Here is a 23761-nt window from a genome sequence, read left to right on the forward strand (position 1 = left end):
AGATATAACCAAGGTCACGCAGCTGGCATAATGGCTGGTACGAAGTAGGAGGCTCTGGCAAACTTCTCAGTTACAATGAGCTGCACACAGTCCTGGGATATTTTGCTCTTTTGTTTTCCCATTTCATTCCAACCATAATACACTTTATATGCAATTTCAAGTAGCTCAGCAATAGTTACATTCCTTAGCTCCATTTACCTTTTAAAATTTAGAGATGTCAAAAAACAATATAAACCAGTATAATAAACATAAATCCATTATTCTATTTTCCTAGATCCAAATTAGTTAATATTCTAGCAACTTTTAAATACAACCTCTTCCAAATTCACATCTATCATAGCATTTTAACAATTTAAATGCTTTTCTAACAATATAAGCAATTACTCTAATGTGTAAGGATGCATCCTAAGGGGGAGCAAGGTGGAATTTTAGCAGTGGAACCGGTTCCCATTTTGTAATTATCTCCCCAAACAAGATTCTTTTGGTACCAGATATGAATATGCAAACTATAATACTGAGCTCAGATATGAAAACCAAATACCCAGTTCAAATATGCAGAGGGATCACAGTCACAATAATTTAAGACAATATCTCAATTTTTGCATTGCACCTTTGGGCCGCTCACTGCTCAGCCCGGTGGAGGTACCTCTGGGTCTCCCTGACAAAAAAGGTCAGTGCGCGCTGGAGCCCCATCGGCACCCGCCCCCCCCGTCACAGTGAGCCGGACTGGGCAAGGCCTTTTTGATTTGTTTTGTTTTGGTTTTTTTTTAGTGTCTCACCTGGTGCGCTACAGCTGTTATTCCAAAACCAGGATTCTTTACATGATGTGCATATGGAAAAGCCAAATCCAGCACACCGAGATGAGACACAGCCTGTCACAGAGTTGCGCAAGTCTGAATGCTGGAATAAAGGTAGCATGTTGGAGAGAAAAGTAACAGCCACTACACGCAAAATTTTACGATCACATTCACGCAGTAAAGAACTAAATTACTCATGATCTTCTGTATTATCACAAAACGCACATTTTGAGTCAACGGATTCTCATGATTTAACAGACTGTGAACTTATCGTACCATATAGCACAGACCTACCAAAATTGCAACATGCTTAAACAGATACCCACAAAGAAAACAGGTTAATAAGGAAAGCATCTTGCAGACTTTAACAAGTTTTCTGACTTGTGTGTTAGCAGTTAATTCTCTCAGCTTGTTGAAGTTCAAATCGCCCCGCCTGTAAAACTGTCTGTAATGATCTAATGATCTCTTGTAGAGATTTATTTTGTCCTACTCTTCTGGCCTCAAAAACATTAATCACAACAAGATTCTATTCTCCGGACACTTTTCCCAATCATTTAACTTATACAGCAGCCAACACTGATTTCAATATTTAACAAGATCTTCCTTCCTTATAATTCTGAGTGCTTTCCTAAGTTTTAAAACACCTCCCAATACTGATTTTTTAGGAACACAACTGAAAACAATTATTCCTGACCCCATCTTGCAAGTAAAAACCTTGAGAAGAGGGAGGGAGGGAGGGGGCGGAGGGGCTGCTTGCAGCGTGAATGGGAAAAGCGGGGAGAAGGTTTTACGGTGCACTTAAAAACAACTAGTAAAACAATTAGCTCACATTCTTGACAAGCTGCTTGATTTTCAGAGAGGCAATAAACAGGAGCACATAATATGTACTGTAAAACTCACAAATAATGTGTTGATAGCAAACATTAGCATTCTCTACTGCTAATCTCAACACTAGTGATTCCCTAGCTTCTAAGTTTTCGACCTGCTTACTGATGGCCTCTTGAAGATGGTCAATAAATTGCATGTAATTCTCATTGGGACCCTGATTAATAGTTGCAAATGATTTGGCTGCTTTATTGGTTTCAGCCACCTCTCTCATAGTTTGATATGCAAGATCTGTTGACTGCCTCAGGATTTCAGAAACTTGTCGTGTCTGTAGTTGTGGTGTGTCAATTAGTGTCTCTTCCAGGAGTTGTGGGATACCTGCCCCTTTCAACGAATCCCCATTGTTCTGTCCTAAATGATCTATTGCTGTTACATTAGATAGGTCTAATTTTGCTTGAATTTTTCATGTTTCTTATCTGATCTTGGGGCAACTTGTACACATACTTAACTTTTCAAGAAAAATGCTTCAAACCCTCATCCTCTTCCGAGTCATCAGCTAACACGGACTTGAACGGTGCTGGAGAATCAATAGTAACAGGGGGGTTCGGAACAGTGCACATTCTCGCCAATACTTTCTAGCATCATAATTATTCGTATAACCTGAGTCCCCAAGTGCATCCCCTTTCCCGTCATGATCAGCATGACCGCATTGCTGACTGTTGGATTCACTCGCTAAAAGCTGATCTGATCTTTCACACAGTTCTTTTGCCCAGTTCTTATCCGGCGCCTCCTTCTGCTCTCTTGTAGGAGTTAGAGGGGTAGAAGGCGGTAAAGGCGGACACGAATCAGTAAAAGGACTGATATTACACTTATTTATGACTTTAGCATTCTCAGCTTTCAACAGTTCTTTTGAAAAATTATCTGAATCCAGTTCCTTGGGCTGCTTGGTCTCTTTAGGGTCGTGTGATGGTATAGGAGGCCATCTACTGAGTGATTTTCCTCCCCCCGCCCCAGACTGCTGTATCATCAGGGGTGCCGACAGCACAATAGGGGTTGGGGCAGGAAGGGAATCAAAGACACGAACTGGGTAAGCTTCACAGTTATTTTTAGGATTCTTATCAGGCTGCAACGCTGTAAAAACTCCAGTAACCACAGCCCGTTCAGCCTTAAGTTCTTTTAAGGTGGTAATTATAAGCTTCCATGTAGTCGCTAGGGATTTAGCTTCTTTATCTCCGTCGCTAATCTTATCCCATAATTTCTGCCCTATATTGTCCCAAAGTTCAATTTTTAAAGCTTTTCCAGCTTCTGTCGGGTAGCCGTTAGTTCTACACCAAACCAACACCTCTACGGATGTTACTTTCTTCATATTTAAGTCCTCTCATAGAGCGAATATGCAGAAGGAGTTTAACTATAGCTTCTTCCTCAGAGGATATATTTTGCCCCATAACTTCACTTTTCCCTCCTCCTGCTCCCAGCCGCTCACCTTTTCCAGTGATTTCTTCAACAAAATTAATGCGGAACGTCCGTACGCCTCCGCCCGGTCTCAGTCCAGCTGATCCGCCTCCAGCTGGGCCGCTCCAGGCTTTTCCCCGACCTCAGTGGTACGCCGTTCAGAGTATCACGTCGGGGTCACCATTTGTTGGAGCGATAAAGGACTCAGCAAACAATTCAATTCAATGTGAATCACGCTAAAGCCATTTATTACAGAAACAAGCCTCCTTATATATGCAACTATATTCTAATCACGCGTCCACGCTCCAAGCATGGATTCGCTAAATGAGTATCATGGGCTTTCCATGCACTGGAGTCTCACTGATGATACGTCCGATGATTCACGCCACGCCAGGACCCCGCTGATTGAGGAACGCCCCTCTTTCTCACAGCAGATTCTGTTCTCAGCTTCTCGAAGAGGCCTTGAGATTCCTTTGAGCCTGACTAATTCAGCAACAAATCTTTATCTATCAAAACCTCTCCACATGGAACCTCCCGTGTTACAATTTGTACCCATTGCCCCTTGTCCTATCATTGGTTGTCACCGAGAAGAGCCTGGCTCCATCCTCGTGACACTCACCCTTTACTTATTTATAGATATTAATAAGGTCACCCCTCAGTCTCCTCTTCTCCAAGCTAAAGAGCCCCAGCTCCCTCAGCCTTTCCTCCAATCCCTTCATCATCCTCGTGGCTCTGCGCTGGACACTCTCAAGCTGTTCCCTGTCCTATAATATAAATAATAATATTTAAATATAAATAAATATAATAGAAATATATTTATTATATAATAAATATGATCTAATATAAAATATTATATAATGCTGCAGCACAAGGTTCTGTGAGCTGCACAAACCCCACAACTCACCTCACACACACAAGGCACAAGTTATTTTCCTTCCAGCCCTTGCAGGAAAAGAATGGACTCCAACAACTCTATGAGAGTTATAAACGGAAGCCGTTTAATGCAAAGTTTGATCAGGCTATATACTCTTAAACTGCTGATTTTGTAGTTACGTTATTTATACTTGAATTATTATAGTTAGATTACATGCTGCTTACATTTGTCTAGCTAATACATGATTGGTTGCTATCGTAGACACTCATCACCTCCCATGTCTTGCCACAAACTACTTTGATTCCTCATTCTTCTCTTGCTTCATCAACTTTCTTCCCCATTCTGTGTGGTCAAGGACTTTTCAATGACCCTTCACTTGTGGCCTAAATCAGCTTGATGCAGTCTTGCTCAGTGCACAGATGCCCATTTGTTTCCAGAAATGATCCCACAGAGTCTGTCCTGAGAAGGGGATCCAGCCTCTGCCACTCTCTGGAGAGACAAACTCTGTGTCCATGGCACCAAGGGACACAAAGGGTGACTTGTGCAAGACCACCTGTCATCTGAACCACTTAGGTATGTACTTGTGGATGGGGTATCAAGGCTTATAATGTAAATGTCCATATAATTGACACTGCCCAGAATGGCTACTGCAGACGCAGACTGCTGTGTTGCAGAGCTTTATATTTAGGCAGATTAACCTTTTGTTTCCTTTTGATTTTTATTTTAAAAATTATATTAATAATATTAGAGAAATTACACAAACACTTGGAGGATTATTGATGCATTTTACCATTATTCTCCACAGAAGGCCCACCAGCTTTGCATCTCAAGAAACCGGAGGCCAAAGCCCAAGGGAAGGATGGGTTGGACACTGTCCTGGCATGTGGGAAACTGAAGTGTGCGCCCACCTCCCAACACCTGCCCTGCTCAGTGAAGGGTGTGAGAAACTCTGCCAACCAGCCTGCAGCCAATGTTGTCCTGACAGCTCAGGACTGGAGCTTCCATCCCTGGAGGTGTTTAAAACATGTGCAGATGCGGTGCTTTGGTATATGGTTTAGTGTTGGGCTTGACAGTGTTAGATTTACAGTTGGATTCAATGATCTTCAGGGTCTTTTCCAACTTAAATTATTCTCAAATTCTATTATTTCGGTCAAAAACATTTCAATTCCCATCACTTCCACCTTCCCTCAAGGGTGGCTGTTGTGTGGCACAATGGTCTTGGCTTTCCAGGAAGGTTGGGCACTGATTTGGTGCCTGCATTGGGAGTTTTCCCCTTCCTGGGGTAAAAGACCTGCAATGACAGACAGTTGTAGAGATTTGGGTGGCAGAGGTTTGAAGTCTACCTTCCAAAATCTGAGCAGGCTGAGCTTTGGAGCTGAGGGACAACAGAGGCGGTCTCAAGGATGTTTTTCAATAGTGGCACTATCACTAATAACAGTCACAGGGAACTCCTTATTCTCAATGATGATGGTGAACTAAAGCTTTTGAATTTCTTTCCCAACAGTTATTCTTTCTTCTCCAAAGAGCTGCTATGTTTCAGCAGCTGATCTCTTGCATTAAGTTCTTAGATCAGTGCTTTTTCTCTTTCTACTACATATTTTATCATTGAAAAAGTACAACTCTTAGACAGAATTGCCCCCAAGTCCTCCTTATTCCATACCTGTTCTCCTTTTTTTCTGGTGAGAGGGGGAGGTAGCATAAGGGAGTTGTTTCTTTTTTAGCCAAAGAATGCTAAGAAACAGATGCTGGGTGGGTGCAAAGGCACAAAGGAAGCCAGAATGTTAATGTGGTGTCCACTGACATGCACCATCACCTACATTTCCAGTCTCTCAAGTCCCAGCTGTGCAGCAGACACTGGAGTTCAGAGCTGCCTTCATCTACCCTGTGTGACACATGTAAAATGAAACTGCTGCAGTCTAAAAGTTGGTTTTGATTCTCTTCAGAGCCTGAAGCACCACATGGGTTAGGAGACAAGCCAGGATACCCAAGGAGGACTCACATGCTTTTCAATTCAAGTTCAAGTGTTCTCGGGAGTCTCAGGTGACAAGGCGTGCTGATTGCTGTGTGCAAGGAGCCGGTCAAGAGCCTCATCTCCATTTCTGTAATGGTGGCTTTGCTGCCTGGCTGATGTGCAGACTCTGTACATGGATGCTGACACCTGTTGAGCAACCTGCTCTGAAAGAATTAAAAAGGCAGGCATGAGGACAGAACCTGGGTGTGGTCAAATGAAAAGGGATGCACAAGATGTGGTCAGGGCTGTTTGGGGGCAATTGTAAAGCAACCCTGCACCTCAGGTGGATTATTCCTGTGGTCAGGGAGAACCTGAGAGTTCTTCCTAAATTTAAAACATGAAGGAGATGAAGGGACAGCATCATTCAGGCTGAATGGAACCTCAGAAGGAGTCTTGACCAACCTCCTTCTCAAAGCAGGGTCAGACCAGATTACTCAAGGCTTTATCAAAACATATTTTGGATGTATTCTGGGGTAGAGTGAATGCGCACTCCTGGGAAACAGCTTCCAGTGCTTGACTGTCCTCATGATGGGAAAGTTTCTCCCTTTCTATAGAACCTTTCCAAGCCCAACCATCCAAACTGGTGTTTACCCATCTACTGACAAAGACTGTGATATCTTTCCTTGCATACAAGAATATTGTGGGGGATGATGCTGAATGCCTTGCTGACTTCCAGGTAACAGACCACCACTGCTCTGCCCACGTCCAGGAACCCTGTCCTTTCCTCGCAGAAAGCAAAGAGAATGGACAGACACAACATACCCTGGGTAAACCCCGTCACCCTCTCTTCCAGACACCCAGAAATGGGGTTCTAGTGGACATGTTCTGGGGCACAGCCCTTAGTTCCCCTGCTCACCCATTGGCCATTTTTGAAAAGTGCACACACTGTGTGAGAGCTGCCAGTAGGTCAGGGAGTCCCCCCAGTCTCCATGAGCTTTCCAAGATGGTGGAGAGTGGCCTCACTGTGACATCGTCCTGCTGTGTCAGCTCCTGGGGTGCTGCCCCTGCTGTCCCATAGACTGGAAAGGATTGTGTTAGTTCCAGTGACCCCTGACTTGATCCCCATCCACTGCTGGTTGTTCTCCTCCAGATTCCCGTCTCATGTCACAGAGGCCTGGGAGAACTTGCTGGTGAAGATGGAGGAAAAGAGGGCAAAGAAATTCTCACTACTTTCCCTTACTAAATTCAGCAGTGGCCATGTGGTGTCTTTGTTTCTCCTTCAACTGTTCCTGAAGTAGTAACAGCTCATTATGGGGACCTTCAATTGCCTTACAGGTCTAGACAGTTCTGATCTGGACTGTTGCTGTGCTTGGAGGCTGCTGTCATTGAGCACCAGATGAACTAACTGCTGCCACCCTGCCTGGCAGTTCATTCCATCCGTATCACAGCTCTGTCTGCAGCACTGACAGCTCCAGTCCACCCCGTCAGGTCCCTGGCTGAGGACATGGCCTCACATCTGGGCTGAACCACCCCAGCTGTGGCACCAGCCCAGCTCTGACCTGCCACAAGAAACCTGGTACCAAGTGTCCAAGACCCCATGTGTGCAAAGGCTTTGCCTCAGAGCACAGACATGACATGGCCAAAAGATTGATGAATGTCTCTCTACACCTAGGAGTATAAAATGAGAATAAAATGCCTAAATTCATTCAACTGAAGATACTCCTCCCCCAGCTTGGAGGAATTAGATCCTTTGCTGTAACCTTCCTGGTGTCCTGTCTAATGATGGGACAAGAAAATATGATTGTCATATCAATTCATTTTTTTTAATACAAAGAACACAATGCTGGCAAGAAGTGTCTGTGCAGAGGAGAGAGAATCAACATCACTGATTACTTCAGGTTGTTTCAAAGGATGTGCCCATGGAGGCCCAGGGCCACCTGGAGTGAGCCCAGAGGGGACAGAGAAAGGGACCTCATGGGCTGCTGCTGTGCTGCTGAGCTGGGCTGGGCTCCTGGGACACAGGGAGCTCATGGCAGCGGCAGCGCTGCAGAGAGACAGCTCTGCCCAGGAGCAGCTCCTCTGCAAAGTGCAGCAGGGCTGAGGGCTCTACCTGCAGCACCGAGGGCACAGGAGACAGGCAGAGGGAGGGAAACACAGCCTGGGGTGGGAGGATTCTGAGAGATCACTGTGAGAAAAGACTTCACAGATATTAAGCCTATGGCTGTAGGGCATTGCATCTGCAAATCATGGCAGAATCTCAGAAAGCTGTCACTTTTCAGAGCCTACAAGAGATGTAAGTACAACTGTCAGAGATTCTCTGATGCAGAGGAGAGGATGTGCTGCAGAGCAGGGATTGCCTTCTGCGCTGTCAGAGTGACAAGACATGAATGCTGCATTCTCCCCAGGATGGCTGTGGGGCGTAAATGTAAATGTGCAGGCAGGGGTGCCCAGGGCTGTCCTGCAGAGCAGGGTCCCTGCACCCCAGGGCTGTGCCAGGGCAGGGACTCTGCTGCCTGCCAGGGTCAGTGCTCAGCCTGCTCGGGGAGATCCCAACAACACTGAGGGGAGAAGATGTGGGTGGGTGAAGCAACCTCCAGCAGGTCAGGCTCCTTCTGCTGCTGGGTTCTCCATGGGTCAGGGCTGCTCACAGCTTCAGCTCACTGCAGACTACTTCCAATAGGAGCTTTCAAGGAGAAGATCTATACAGGTATTACTTCAAAGATAAGGAGCTTTCCCGAGTCTGTCTTTTCAGTTTCGTACTCCAAGACTGAAGGGGCGGGAGGGGCGTGCGGGAAAGGCTAAATGTAAAAAAGAGCTCTTAAGTTTTAACAAGTCACTGACACTCCTGAACTGCAACTCTGAGTGATCAGTACATCTGCCAGAACCCTCGGAACATCCCTTCAGTCACTCTTTTGCCTATGGACAGCAGCAGCATCACATCTGCTGAACCCATCAGCCTTACTCCGACCTGTCCTGTTTTCCAACCTGCAAACAGGAAGATGCCCCCAGGCAGTGCTCTGTGAACAGGCAGGATCTGTAGGGCCAGGAGGAGGGCACAGAGGGTGGGATGGTCTGTGTGTGCTGACAGGGAAGAGACATGGACAGGGAAACACCTTCCAGGAGGAGAACTGCCAGGCAGCTGGGAAATTATCAGAAATGAGAGGAAACTAAACCCGGAATTGTTATGGGAGGGAGAACAGAGAAAAGTCCCTGTGACTCCCTGCAGGTCAGATCCCTCCTGTGAGCAGCCCCCTGGCCTCCTCTCCCACCCAGCAAAGCCTCTGCCCTCAGGGCCGGGGGCTCCAAGGCATGAAGCAGCTCCTGTGCAGCCAGAGCTCCAGTTCCTCTGCAGAGCACAGGGGCTGAGAGCAGCTGCCCGGCACTGTTGGTGTCTGGGAGGTGGCTGCACAGCTGGGGAAGGGGGACGCTGTCTGAGTGCCCGGCTGCCTCTGCCCTGGCCTCTCTCACACCCACCCTCACCGCATTTTCCTTCTTGCTCCACTGCTCTGGGTCACTGCTGTTGGGATCTTGTTCTTGCTGTCAGGCTCTCTGGGGATTGCAGTTTCAGCTGCAGAGTCACAGCCTGATCTTGTGGGTCCTTTCCTGCAGGTGTATCCATGGGAACACGTGTCCCAGCTTTGCTCTGACCTGTGGGGCTGTGAGCAATGCAGTCTGTGGGGCTGGGGAATGAGCTGAGTCTCCTTTAATCAAATGCCATCATTAGAACACTTCACTATGTCCTTGAGGTTTCCTTCCAAGCTGTGAGCTTCCCTCCAGGATGCAAAACTATTCTATAGCACTTTAGCATTATCTGAATTCCCCATGGAGACGTGCTGAGATGCTATGATGGAGGAAATGCTGTTGGGTTTGTGAAATGAGCCGTGTGTGTCATGGTCCAAACACAGGGTACTGAGACCTTAGGAAAGGGTGAGACATGTCATGGTTTCATCTGACAAAACTGAACCCCAGGTCTGTCCCCTGCCCCCCGTTCCCATGACCCCCTGCTGCAGAGCAGGGCTGACTCCTCGGCAGCCAGCGGGCACAGGCCCTGCTCCTCACTGCACCTCCAGCCAGCACTACCCAGGGCTCAGCCGTGGAGCTGAAGGAAGGTCTGGAAAAGGACAGTGGGGGTGGACTAGGGGACGGTGTATGAGAAATGGCTTTGATTTTGCTCAGATAAATGTCCCGTAACTTGTCACTGTCTTTTCTTTGTCTGGCAGTGCCCCAGGCTCATTGGCAACAAATGTCCAACAGCAGCTCCATCATCCAGTTCCTCCTCCTGCCATTCACAGACACTCGGGAGCTGCAGCTCTTGCACTTCTGGCTCTTCCTGGGCATCTACCTGGCTGCCCTCCTGGGCAACGGCCTCATCATCATCACCATAGCCTGTGACCAGCACCTCCACACCCCCATGTACTTCTTCCTACTCAACCTCTCCCTCCTCGACCTGGGCTCAATCTCCACCATTCTCCCCAAGTCCTTGGATAATTCCCTCTGGGACACAAGGGCTATCTCATATTTGGCATGTGCTGTACAAGTCTTTATCTTTCTCTTGTTTATTGCAGCAGAGTATTTTCTTCTCACCATCATGTCCTACGACTGCTACGTTGCCATCTGCAAACCCCTGCACTACGGGACCCTCCTGGGCAGCAGAGCTTGTGTCCACATGGCAGCAGCTGCTTGGGCCACTGGGTTTCTCATTGCTCTGCTGCACACGGTCAGTACATTTTCACTGCCACTGTGCAAGGGCAATGCCCTGGGCCAGTTCTTCTGTGAAATCCCCCAGATCCTCAAGCTCTCTTGCTCACACTCCTACTTCAGGGAAGCTGGGCTTATTGTGGTTAGTGTCTGTTTAGGATTTGGGTGTTTTGTGTTCATTGTGCTGTCCTATGTGCAAATCTTCAGGGCCGTACTGAGGATCCCCTCTGAGCAGGGACAGCACAAAGCCTTTTCCACCTGCCTCCCTCACCTGGCTGTGGTCTCCCTGTTTATTTGCACTGGCATGTTTGCCCACCTGAAGCCCCGCTCCATCTCCTCCCCATCCCTGGACCTGCTGATGTCCGTTCTGTACTCGGTGGTGCCTCCAGTTGTGAACCCTCTCATCTACAGCATGAGAAACCAGGAGCTCAAGGATGTCTTGAGGAAACTGATGACTGGATTATTTTCTAAAGCAATAATCTGACCATCATCTTCTGCATTACAGTTATAATGTAAATTGTTGCAGGCCCAGCCTGTCTTCTGTATTTTTTGTTGCTACTTGTGGTTTTTCACATGTGATAATATTGTCATCCCCTTTCAAATTCACTGTCGTCTCTGCTTTCTGAGGAGCTGTGTAAATGAGGAGCTGTTCTCTATGTGTGTTTAAACAAATTAAAAGGCCTTGCAGCATCTATTTTTTCCTGAGATCCCTTCATCAAGGCCTGTTTGGAGCTGCAGGGACAGTTCCTGTGTGCATGGGAGGAGGGGAAAAGAGTCCAGCATGGCAGCACTGCCAGGGAGAAGCAGAGCTTCATCTTCCAGAGCTGTTCTCATTCCACTCCCACACTCTCCTTCTGATCCCTCACCTACATCCCTGGGAAAGTGATGGAACAACTTACCCTTGGTGCCATCTCAAGGCATATCAAGGATAAGACGGTCATTAGGGGCAGTCAACACGGTTTCACCAAAGGGAAGTTGTGCTTGACCAACCTCATCACCATTTATGAGGACATAACGAGGTGGATAGATGATGGCAGAGCAGTGGATGTGGTCTACCTTGACTTCAGTAAAGCATTTGACACAGTCTCCCACAGCATCCTCATGGCTAAGCTGAGGGCGGGTGGTCTGGATGACTGGGTAGTGAGGTGGACTGTGAACTGGCTGAAGGGAAGAAGCCAGAGAGTCGTGGTCAATGGGGCAGAGTCCAGTTGAGGCCTTTATCTAGTGGAGTGCCTCAGGGGTCAGTACTGGGGCCGGTATTATTCAATATATTAATCAATGATTTGGATGAGGGAATAGAGTGACTGTCAGCAAGTCTGCTGATGACACCAAGCTGGGAGGAGTGGCTGACATTGGAAGCTGTGCTGCTATCCAGAGACCTGGACAGGCTGGAGAGCTGGGCAGGGAAAAATTTAAAGAAATATAACAAGGGCAAATGTAGAGTCTTGCATCTGAGTAGGTACAACGCCATTTTCCAGTGTAAGTTGGGGAATGACCTATTAGAGAGCAGTGTAGGGGAAAGGGACCTGGGGGTCCTGGGGACAGCAGAATGACCATGAGCCAGCACTGGGCCCTTGTGGCCAGGAAGCCAATGGTACCTGGGCTGGGTTAGAAGGGGGTGGTCATTAGGTCAGAGAGGTTCTCCTGCCCCTCTGTTCTGCCCTGGGGAGACCACACCTGGAATCTTGTGTCCAGTTGTGGCCCCTCAGTTCCAGCAGGACAGGGAACTGCTGGACAGAGTCCAGCACAGCCACGAAGATGATGAAGGGAGTGGAGCATCTCCCATGTGAGGAAAGGCTGAGGGAGCTGGGGTTCTTTAGTTTGGAGAAGAGGAGACTGAGGGGTGACCTTATTGATGTTGACAAATATATAAAGGGTGAGTGTCTTCTCGGTGACAACCAATGATAGGACAAGGGGTAATGGGTTCAAACTGGAACACAGGAGGTTCCACTTAAATTTGAGAAGAAACTTCTTCTCAGTGAGGGTAACAGCACACTGGATCAGGCTGCCCCGGGAGGTTGTGGAGTCTCCTTCTCTGCAGACATTCCAACCCGCCTGGACACCTTCCTGTGTAACCTCATCTGGGTGTTCCTGCTCCAGCGGGGGAATTGGGCTGGATGAGCTTTCCAGGTCCCTTCCAATCCCTAATATTCTGTGATTCTGTGATCTCAGATGAGTGCAGAGCAGAGTGACACATCACAGAGCTGAGGTGTCTCCTGTCCTTTGGGAGTGGCAACAGGAGGCCAGAGGGATACTGTGACTCCTGCCTCTGTGAGTAACAGGGACTTACTGTTTCTGAACAGCCCTGAGTGCATAAGGAGTCCATGAGGACAGCTCAGATGTGGACACCTAACGGAACCCTGATATTTCTGTGTGTGACACCAGGAATAAACCTCACTGGATCAGTGAGATTCATCTCAGCTGCCTTGGGACAGGCTCATTGTAAGTGCTCCAGTCTGCTACATCACCCTTGTCCGTGATTCCAGATTGTGCTCTCAAAAGTGCCATAGAAACCAGAATGGTTCTGCAGTCCTTAGGAAACAGAGACCTCAAACCCATCTTCAAGAAGAGGACAGACAGGAACTGGGAGAATTACAGGCTTGCCACCCTACCTCCCGTCCAGGGAAGGGGATGGGACACGTCCTCCTGCAGCCATTACCATTAATGTGAAGGACAAGGAAGTGATTGCTGAACCCAAAACGGACAGGGGAAAGAAAGACATGTTTGTGTAAGGGCATTTGCAAGGCCCCAGACATGGTCTCCTTCTGGCTAGAGTGGTGCTGATTGGGCTCAAGAAGCAGATGCTGGGTGGGAAGCTGGCTGAACCATTAAGTGCAAATATCATCAGCGGTACAAAGTCCTCCGTGCAGCCAGTTACTGGTGTCATCTCTCAGTGACCAGCACTTGGACAACACTGTTGAACATCTTTGTTCTCCCCTTCTAAGATGTCACAGAGAGCACTTTCAGTGCCTTTGAGGATGATGCAAACCTGGGAGGAGGCCTTGAGCAACCTCCCCTGGTTCACCCTGCCCTGAGCAGGAGAGTGAGATGAGTGAGACAAGGGCACTCTGTAAACCTGAGGTATTCTGTGATTTGCCTTGTAGAGGTTTCTGGAGAGAGAATAGGTAGAAGAATAGTGAACAAAAAAAAAGGCAGAAGAGGAGATATAGAAGCTGTTAACATTAATACAGCAGTTCTAGTGAGGAGTGCTTTGCACTCTCATTGTTAGTAGGAAGTATATTTGAGATATTTGAACAAGGCAAGGAAGTGAGATGGATGTCTACAGCCTCCAAGAAAGAGGGGCAGGTGTAGGATGATGTAGAACATGTTTCAGTGTTGATCAGGTCCTGGGTGCTAAGGAGGACGATGGATGGGTGTGGTGTTATGAGGTCAGTTGTGTCTCAGACGCTGATAATCCAGTCAGAAGCGTGTGGCTGTGAAGGGGACAGTGAGGTCAGTTCTGTCTCTGGAGGTGATGGGACAGCAGCAGGGACATGACTGGGAAAGAATCTCTGCCAACGTGTCCACAGGCCATATACAGGAAAAGGCCTTGGAGACGGGTTGTCGTGTCCATTCCACCTGAGTACATGACAGGACAGCAGCAGGGACATGGTCGTGTCTGTCAGAGAAGCTGAAAGGCCAGCAGCAGTCATGGGATTTAGAAGATCATGGTGAGGTGACCTCTTTCCAGTCAGGTAAAAAAACACAAGAAGCCTGACAGTGGGATTCCCTGCATGAAGAGAAGTTTCTGAGGTGGCTGAGCTTCCCTTGGTAGAAGGAAGAAGCAGGAAAAACAAAAAAATGTCAGAAAGTACAGTTTGGAAGGTGAGGACTGGATATCAGGAGGAAGAAATGTCACTGGAAGGGCAGTGCTATGGGGCAAGAGGTCACCCAGGGGGAGCCGGATCAGCCCATGGTTTGTGTTCCAAAGAACAGCCAGTGAGGGTGCAGACACAGCAGTGAAGGTGCAGAAATGGTGGTGTGAGAGCAGGTGGGGAAGCGAGATGGGTGTCTGCAGCCTGCAGGGAAAGAGGGGCAGGGATAGGACCGTGTAGAACAGCCTGTGATGGAGATGGCAAAGGGCGCTATAAGGTTGGAAGGGACGAACAGAGCACAGGTGTCTGTCCCCTTGGCCATGACAGTTGTCTCTGCCACTGAGGCCTATAGGAAGACATGTTGTCCTCATGGCACTGGGGCCTCGTTGCCTCCTTGCAGCCCCACACAGGGAAGTTGGAAGTTGTTGTACCAGTGTTGTCCTTCCCTCAGCCTTGCACACCCACTTCCCACAGTCCCAGGAAGAGCCCTGAGCTGTGTGTGAGGGACAGGATCCCCCTTCCCATTGCCTGGAGGTCAGGGCTTCTCCTTTCTGCTTCAGAAAGCAAACCAAGCAAACTCCCCCTGGGAGTTACATCACTTTTCTTTACATCATATTCCCCACTGAAGTTTACGCCTGGTTCTTACAGCTTTTCTGCACCTGGCAAATGTGATGCCCATCTACAGGAATGGCCAGAAGGAGGATCTGGGGAACTACGGTCAGTCTAACTTCTGTGCTGGGCAACGTCATGGAGCAGATGATCTTGAGTAACATCACATTGCACTGACAAGAGAACTATGTGATTGGGCCCAGTCAACATGGGTTTATGAAAGACAGGTGCCGTCTGACCAACCTGATCTTCTTCTATGGCAAGGTGACGCCCCTAGTAGATGAGGGAACGGCTGTGGATGTTGTGTACTTAAGACTTCGATAAAGCCTTTGACACCGTATCCCACAGCATCTCCTGGAGAAGCTGCAGCTCATGGCATGGATGGTGTATCTGCGATGGATAGAGAATTGGCTGAAGGGCTGGGCCCAAAGAGTTGTGGTGAACGGAGCCAAATCCAGTTGGCAGCCGGTCATGAGTGGTGTCCCCAGGGCTCAGTATTGGGGCCAGTTCTGTTAAATCTCTTTATCAATGATCTGGATGAGGTGATCGAGTGCACTCTTAGTAAGTTTGCAGATGACACCAAGTTGGGTGAGAGTGTTGATCTGCTGGAGGGTGTGAAGGCCATGCAGAGGGATCTGGACCAGCTGGATCATTGGGCTGAGGCCAGTTGTCTGACTTTTAACCAGAACAAGTGGCAGGTCCTGCACTTGTGTCATAGCAACCCCAGGCAGCACTACAGGCTCAGGAAAGAGTGGCTGGAAAATTTTCTGGTGGAGAAGGATATGGGGCTGTTGATTGACAGCAGCTGAACAGGAGCCAGTGTGTGCCCAGGTGGTCAAAAAGGCCACCAATAGTATTCTGGCTTGTATCAGGAATAATGTGGCCAGTGGGACTAGAGAAGTGATTGTGTCACTGTACTTGGAACTGGTGTGGCTGCACCTTGAATCTGGTGTTCAATTTCAGATCCCTCATCATAAGAAGGACATTGAGATGCTAGAGAGAGTGCAGAGGAGGGAACGGAGCTGGTGAGGGGCTGGATCAGAAGTGTGACGAGGAGTGGTTGAAGGAGCTGGGGCTGTTCAGCCTGGAGAACAGAAGGCTGAGGGGAGACCTTATTGCTGTCTACAACTGCCTGAAAGGAGGCTGGAACATGGAGGGTGTTGGTCTCTTCTCCCAAGTAGGAAGTGATAGGACAAGAGGAAAAGGCCTCAAGTTGCACCAGGGAAGGTTAAGATTGGATATTAGGAAAAAATTCTTCCTGGAAAGGGTTGTCAGGCATACGGACAGGTTGCCCAGGGAAATGGTGGAGTCGCCATCCCTGCAGGAGTTTAAAAGGAGTTTAGATGAGGTTTTTAAGGGAGATGGTTTAGTGCTCGAGTCAGGTTATGGTTCGACTCGATGATCCCGAGGGTCTCTTTCACCTGAAACGATTCTATGATTCTGTGATACACACTGCATAAGTCTTCTGTCACTTCTTCTAAGTGCTCTTTACATACCTACCTCTTTACCTACAGTCCTGAAACTTTTCTAATTAAGCACAAAAGTCTTGAACACTAGATATAAATGATGGAAGTGACATGTCTTTATCAGTCTTGTCTGATACCTGCCAGTTCCAGGCAAACACCTTAGGTACCCAGGGACCTCTCGAGGTTTGCACTAGGTGCTTATAGTGAGACCATGGAGCTCCGCCCGAAAGCCTGAGAATTCCCCTCAAAACTGAAAACCAAACCAAATGAAACCAAACCAAAGCAACAACAACAAGAAGAACAAAAAAACCCACACTTTTTTAATCAGATGAAATAATTCAGTATTTCCAATAAAATGTCTGTGGAATTTCTATTCTGCCAAAATAAATTTTTGGAATGTGTGTGTACTGTGGGAGAAGAAACATTGACCTTTCCTTGTGCTTGCATTGCCAGAATTCTGTCTATCACGATGTGTATTTAAATCCCCTGAACATCCAGGTGTTTCCACCTGTCCTTATTCAGCTCACCATGTCTGAACTCATCTCTCCAGAAGCCTGTCTGGACATTTGCACTTTCCATTGCTCATTCAGTGCCTCTCAGCTCTCTCCCTGCTTTGAGCTTCAAGCAGGTAAAGTCTTTCAGCAGTTGCTCTCATACTCCCTATAGGCAACTCTTCAATTATGGCAATGGACCTTGCTGGAAACTACTTAATTTAACCATAGAATGGATAAACATCATTAAGTTCTTTTGTGTTTTTTTTTTTTTCTCCTTTTTTTGTTTCCTCTAATTATAAATTCCCCCAGTGCCTGTTTACATCCAGTTCTCTAAGGAAACATGAAGCAATTCCTGCAAAGAAGCTGTAACAATCAGGTGCAAACTTCAGTGCAGAATCTGATATAAAGAAATGGGATGTAAATCCCAGGGGGCCAGTGAGTGAAACAAGGAGTTTGGGGAGCTGATTATAGATTTCCTGCTAACAATTTGAGTAGAGAAACATTCTTCACAGGAACTGCTCTGTTTATGTTGGCACCTTTTAGGTCTCCTTGTCTGCCTGTATTTTTTTTTTTTTCTTTTCTTGTTCCTCCACCTATTCCTTCTTCCAAAACCTTTCCAGGGGAAAGATTCCTTGAATCACAGAGTAACTCAGGTTTGAACATCATCTTGTCTCACTGTCCTGCTCAGGGCAGGGTGAACCAGGTGAGGTTGACCAAGACCTCTGCCCAGCTTTGCACCATCCACAAAGGAGCTGAAGGTTCACTCTGTCACATCATTCAGGGGGAGAATAAAGACATTCAACAGTGTCGGTCCAGGTGCTGGTCGGTGAGGGATTCCACTGGTAACTGGCTCTATGGGGCACTTTGTACCACTGGTGACATTTGGGCTTCATCATCCAGCCAACTTCCCACCCAGCATCCACTTCTTTAGCCCAGAGAGAACCAATCACATTATAAGGACATCACAGGAAACCATGTCTGACACCTTGCAAAATTCCATGTGCACAACATGCTTTTCTTTCCCTGCCCATTTGGGTTCAGTAATCCCTTTCTTGTTTTCCCAGTGCCTAGACATGGCTTCATGAAGACTTGTCCCATCCCCTTCCCATGGAAGAACACAGGCTGACCTGCTCGGAATTCTCACAGTTCTTGTTCATGTCCATCTTGAAGACAGGTTTGACAACTGCCCTTTCCAAGGACCTAAGAACCTCTCTGATTGCTCTGGCACAATTCAGAATCACAGTGTAAGAGTCGGTCCGAAGAACAGTATTTGTGTGAACATCAACATCAGGGACTTCAAGAACAGATGCCCTGACAGAGAGAATTGTACAAGGACTTGGAGAGAGGCCTGAGGAAAATAATTGTGTTAAACAGGTCTCTCCAACCTGGGGCAATAGCTGCTGTCCAGAAGGTGGATTTCGCCTGCTGCATCAGCCAACCTTGCCCCCACCTCCTCCCTGTTACAAAGGCCAATGAAGAAGAGCATGCGCAGAGACATGTAGAAGGTCTTGAGGCCACCCAGTGGACCAGTAAGAGACCCCTGAATGCAGGGTGATGCAGGCACAGATGGGTTCTGACAAGCAAAGCGGGGACTCTTCAGGCCTGCGCAGTTAAGCCTGGATTACAAAACAAAGGCAGAGATTGGCCTCAATCCATGACAGTGAGGGGGGGTGAAGAAGCATAAAAGATGATTCCTGACTGGACATCACTGAGATTCCCCCCACCAAAGGATCCCAGATCTCAACAGAGGACTGGCAGGACTCTTCTTACAGGACCTGGGACCAGAGGGAGACTTGTTTGGTGGTAGCCAATTCTTTTTCCCCCTTTTTCTTTTTCCTGCCTTTTTCTCCACTTGCTCTATCACGTGCTGCTTTACAAGCAAAATAATAAAGTAACACTGTTTGTTTGAATTATAACCCCTTGGCATTTTGGTTGCCTTAATTTTGCACTTCAAGATCAAGGTAAACGAACCATCATGAGTCCATCACCAACTGGACTGTGACACCTCCCCAGGACACCAGCCTTGCCAGTTGCAGACACCAGGACACACGAGCGCCCCATTGGGGCTGCAGCCCCATTCCAGATACTGGTACAGACAACCCCAGTCACACACGTGCACACACACCCTTATGTCCAGTGACTCTAGTCTCTCAGTTGCTGGCACCAATGTCATACAGGCTGCCTGACCCTCTGGTCTCGCTCTGGTTGCTACACTCACACGTTCACGCAGAGAAGAAATCTGCTCACATAGCAAAGACTTAGAAATTAAGTTTAATGAGAAGACAGGACAGACGGCACTGGTTGGGGTCCTTCCCCAAACTTCCTATGGTAAGTCCTGTGTAATCCAAAAGTGCTCTTCCCCTGCACCCCTAATGTGACCTGCAGCCCTGGGCAACAATCTCGTTAATCTAAGTGGTGATCCAGAGAGCTGCTCTCAGTGACTCCTCTTGATGGGCTTCACACCTGGACAATGAGGCTGATGGCTCTCCCAGGGTAGCCTTGAGACAAGATGTTCATTCTTCAGAGCCTGTAATTAGGGTTCCCACTTGCCAATGAGCCTTTGTGCTCTTCTTGGTTTTGGAGATGGGCTCGCGATGAGCTGGTGGCTCCCCAGTGATGGTGCTGGGAGCAGTCGGGTCAGAATATTAACTGACTTACTCCTCCTGCCATTGTTAGTGCCTTCTTTGTGTGTGCAGAGGAGCTTTTTATCACTTAACACAATCCAACGAGAAAGGACAAGAGGAAAAGACTTCAAGTTGCACCAGGGGAAGTTCTGATTGGATATTAGGAAAAAATTCTTCCTGGGAAGGGTTGTCAGGCATTGGAACAGGCTGCCCATGGCAGTGGGGGAGTCACCATCCCTGAAGATGTTTAAAAGGTGTTTAGGCGAGGTTCTTAGGGACATGGTTTAGCACTAGAGTTGGGTTATCGTTGGACTTGATGATCCCGAGGGTCTCTTCCAACTGAAAGGATTCTATGATTCTATAAATCTCCTGAGGTATCTCTGTCTGGAGGTTACATACATATGCATTGGTATTATTTAACATATGATAGCAGATCACTGGAATTGCTGTCCAGAAATGTCTCATGAAAAGCTGTGTTGTTGTACGGGCAACGGCTGCATTCGGGGCCAGTATCACAGTCTTGTTTCTAAGACTGTAGATGAATGGATTTAAGAATGGGTGCAAGATGGTGTTCAGTAACGCTACAATTCTGCTGTTCTACAAGGAAACATCTACTGAAGGACCCAGGTAGAAAGCAATGCAGCTCCCTTATTCAATTGTCAAGGTGGTGAGGTGGGAAGAACATGTAGAATAAGCTTTTTGCTTACCAGAGGCAGCTGGAAGATGTAGAATACAGAAAAGGATGCACATGTAAAATGCCAGAGTTAAACACAAGGAACCCAGAATGACAAATGATAAGAAAACAGAGTCTGCTTTCCAAAGCAGGCTGGTGTCAGAGCAGGACAGTTTGAATAAGGGGGAGAAAAAGCAATGGATCTCATTAGAGTCACAGAAAGTCAGCTGGGAGAGGATGACCAGGTGGTAAGGCAAGAGTGTGAAGCGTGTGACCCAAGGAGCAACAACCAGGTGGATGCAGAGCTGAGGCTTCATGATGGCAGCACAACACAAAGGTTGGCAGATGGCAACATAGCGGTCAAAGGTCATAACAAAAAGTAGAACAACTCTGTACAGCCCAGGGCAAAGCAGAAATAGGATTGGGCAAAGCAGCTGCTTAGTGAGACTGTTCTCCTACCAGAACCCAGGATCACAACCAACTTGATGCTTGTGGAGGATGTAAACCAGATTTCCAGGAAGGCCAGATTGCCAATGCAAAAGTAGATGGGGGTTTGAAGGCAGTGATCTGCATACATGAGGAAAATGATGGTAGAGTTCCACTGTTGTCAGATATATGAGTAGAAAGACCAGGGAGAGTACAAGCTGTAGTCTTTGATCAAGTCTGTAGGATGAACCCAGTAACTGCAGTTTCATTTTCTGGTCCCAGGTTGAATTTCGGTTCGTTATGCTGAGACAGGAACATGGCAAAAAGCAAGTGTGATAATTTCACAGTCTGGGTGAAAGGCTCTACAAAACCTTCTCTGCTTCTTTCCTTTCTTGCAGTCTTCCTATAGTACATGGGTAGAGTACTTCAAGCATTTCTCATACCCCGATTTTTCTGTATCATATTTCAGTTGGAGTTCTCAGGAAATTTGTTGTCTTCTTTCTACCTTTTTCAAACATGCATAAAGAATTCTTCCTTCATGACAGAGGATTTTAAAGTCTGTTAGCTATTTTACCCCATTCCTGGCAAATTCCAGTTTCACGCAGACTGGAAGAGATTTGTAACTTCTCTTTTGCATGCCAGCTATACGTTGGGAGGACCCAGCCTTGAGAGTTTTCTCCCGTCTCCATTGATTATGCAGGGAGCCTTGAGAAAACAAATTCTCACAGGCATCTGTTGTGAAGTAGGTGAAACTCACTATTCAAGTCTCAAATCTGCCATTTCTTGAGTTATTATGTTTTTTAAATCAAACTACACATCTAGGAGAAAGAAGCACAAAAAAAGTCCACATATACAATAAAGACTGGTGTTTATCCCTTCATCTTTACATTTGTTTTCAGACGTGGAAAGGAGTAGAGCAGACAGCTCCAAAACCAGGATGATTCAAAATGCAAGGGGAGAAGGGGGAGAGGAGATGGTGGATTTGAGGTCGTGAAATGAAATTGTGTGGGTGTGCAACCAGAACTCTTCAGTCATTAGTCACCTGGGTGGTCCAAGGACTTGTCCATCTCATCATCAGAGACAACAGGAGAAACTGGTCTGAGACAATGGATCAACTTGAAACCAAGTGACTGAGTTCAGTCAACCTCCTTCAACATCATCCACCTCCAAAATAAGCAAAAATTAGTCACCTTCAAATCAAATGTTGATTTGACTTGTGTGGGATTTCTCCAGGTGGGGTTCCAGACAGTGCTGGAGACAGATAGATCCTGCTGTGCCTGTGCCTATTTCCTGTGCATAAAGGTAGTTATTAACATCCTGGGTGAAGAATCTGACTGTTTCAGAGATCCCTGTAGCAGTTTCTGCTGCAAAACTGAATAAAATTGAGTAAACAGTAATTACTTCAGTTGCTTGCACATGCCAGAGAGGATGTGCAGGACAACAGGCTGGCTGCATTATAAGAACTCAGCAGAACAGTTGTAAGGGGAGACTCATTGATCCAGTTGAAGACACTGTCGCAAATATCCTTGCAAAGGAGTCTCTCCAAAGAACAGGCAAGGATGTAAGGAGACAGAGGGAAAGAAGCAGAGATACAAAATGTGCCAATACAAATTGAGAAGAACCTCTGAAAAGTGTTTCTCAACTTGAATCATTGGTAGGCAATGTATTTTGGGAAATGATGGCATAAAAACATTCACATAGAGATACAGTGTTTAATTAGCTTGCTGAAACTTGTCCATGGTGGACAACAAACAAACAAACTAACTAGCTAACTAACTAACTATGAAAAGTTTCGTGAGAATTAGTTTAAAAATACTAGCAGTATGGAGATGCACCTGGCAGGCAGAGGAAGACCACCAGCAGGCCCATGTGAGGTGCGGAAATGACCTTACAACCCTTGAGATTGTAAAGAAGGTATGTATTTGCGGCACTGGACACATGTGGAATAATTTCACCTAATACCTGTGTATTTCCAGTAGCTGTGAGCTTGGTTAAATGCAGTAAAGTGTTACATATTCATGAAGGTTTTAGGAATGCCTATACATATTCATAACCTGTCCCCAAGAAGGCGGTTCTTATTACAATGAGTTCCAGGAGACCATTTCTATAGTCTCCAGCTCCTCATGGTTGCAGCTCCACAGTGATCGTGAGCCCGGGTCCTCTTCTCTGTACACGGTCACCATTGGTCCAGTGTGACGAGTTGGCTGGGACTCAGACTGATGAGCTGGTTTGAACTGGCGTATCTCCTGTCTTGTGCTCAAGTTTCTGTTATCTAGTTCACCCAAGGATGCACCCAAGGTTTTTTATCTTTGCAATATGTGAGCGAACTCCTGTTTCTCATACAATAATTTACACAAAGCTAAGCAAGGTTAGGCAATAGTGATGTGGGTTAAGGGTTAGCTCTCTGTTAGCTCTTTAAGTGTTAATTAGTTAATTGTTAATTCCCTGTATCAAGCTGGTGGAGGTGAAGTCACCCTGCCTGGGTAGGGGAGGATGTGACTGTCAGCGCCTTGGTACCACCCTGGTGTGTACATGGGGACAGGCACAGTGGGGCACAAAAGGTGCTAAGGAGCCATCGACTGCCCTATTGAAGGCTCTGGATCTCAGGGAAATGTGCAACTGCCCAAGTGGGGCATTGTGATGTCACTGGTGATGTTACAAAGGGCCCCGTCCAGGCATCCCTTTAAAAAAGGGACAGGGGTTGCAGAGCTGCATCCTCTGGCAGGATAGGGAGGCAGCCACCCCACCATGGTGTGGTCCCAGTGAAAGAGGAGATGTGGTCACATCCAGACACACTGCTGCGGCCAGCGTCGCTACTGAAGCTGCTCTTGCCACTGCAGTGTCCCAGTCCTGGAAACTGTGAGGCCACTACAAGTCAATACTTCCCATCCCTGGACACCTTGGGCCACTCAAGGTAAAATTTTCTGTCCCTGGACCAATTAGGGTACCAAGACATAAAATGTGATATCTCTGTCCTGCTGCCCAGCCCAGGCTTTTTTACCTCTACCTGTGCCCCACTGCCTGTCTCTCACTTTTGCCTGTCTTTGCCTTTGTGCT

The 23761-nt window shown here is 47.2% G+C and overlaps 1 protein-coding gene and 1 pseudogene across 2 annotated transcripts; one reads left to right on the top strand and one right to left on the bottom strand.

Moving 5' to 3' along the window:
• Positions 1-10142: 10142 nt before the first annotated feature.
• LOC308052464 (olfactory receptor 14A16-like) lies at positions 10143-11081 on the top strand (the record flags this gene model as incomplete). Its single annotated transcript, XM_080364542.1, has 1 exon — positions 10143-11081. One exon carries the CDS (start codon positions 10143-10145, stop codon positions 11079-11081), a length of 939 nt encoding a protein of 312 aa, XP_080220668.1.
• Positions 11082-18060: 6979 nt separating this feature from the next.
• On the bottom strand, positions 18061-21118 carry LOC308052465 (olfactory receptor 6E1-like; annotated as a pseudogene). The gene is made up of 3 exons: positions 20091-21118; positions 18421-18583; positions 18061-18202 (listed from the first exon to the last, which is right to left on the bottom strand). The product of its transcript is annotated as an olfactory receptor 6E1-like (transcript).
• Positions 21119-23761: the final 2643 nt, after the last annotated feature.

Source organism: Nesoenas mayeri (genome assembly GCF_963082525.1).
Source record: "Nesoenas mayeri genome assembly, contig: SCAFFOLD_43, whole genome shotgun sequence".
Taxonomy (NCBI): domain Eukaryota; kingdom Metazoa; phylum Chordata; class Aves; order Columbiformes; family Columbidae; genus Nesoenas; species Nesoenas mayeri.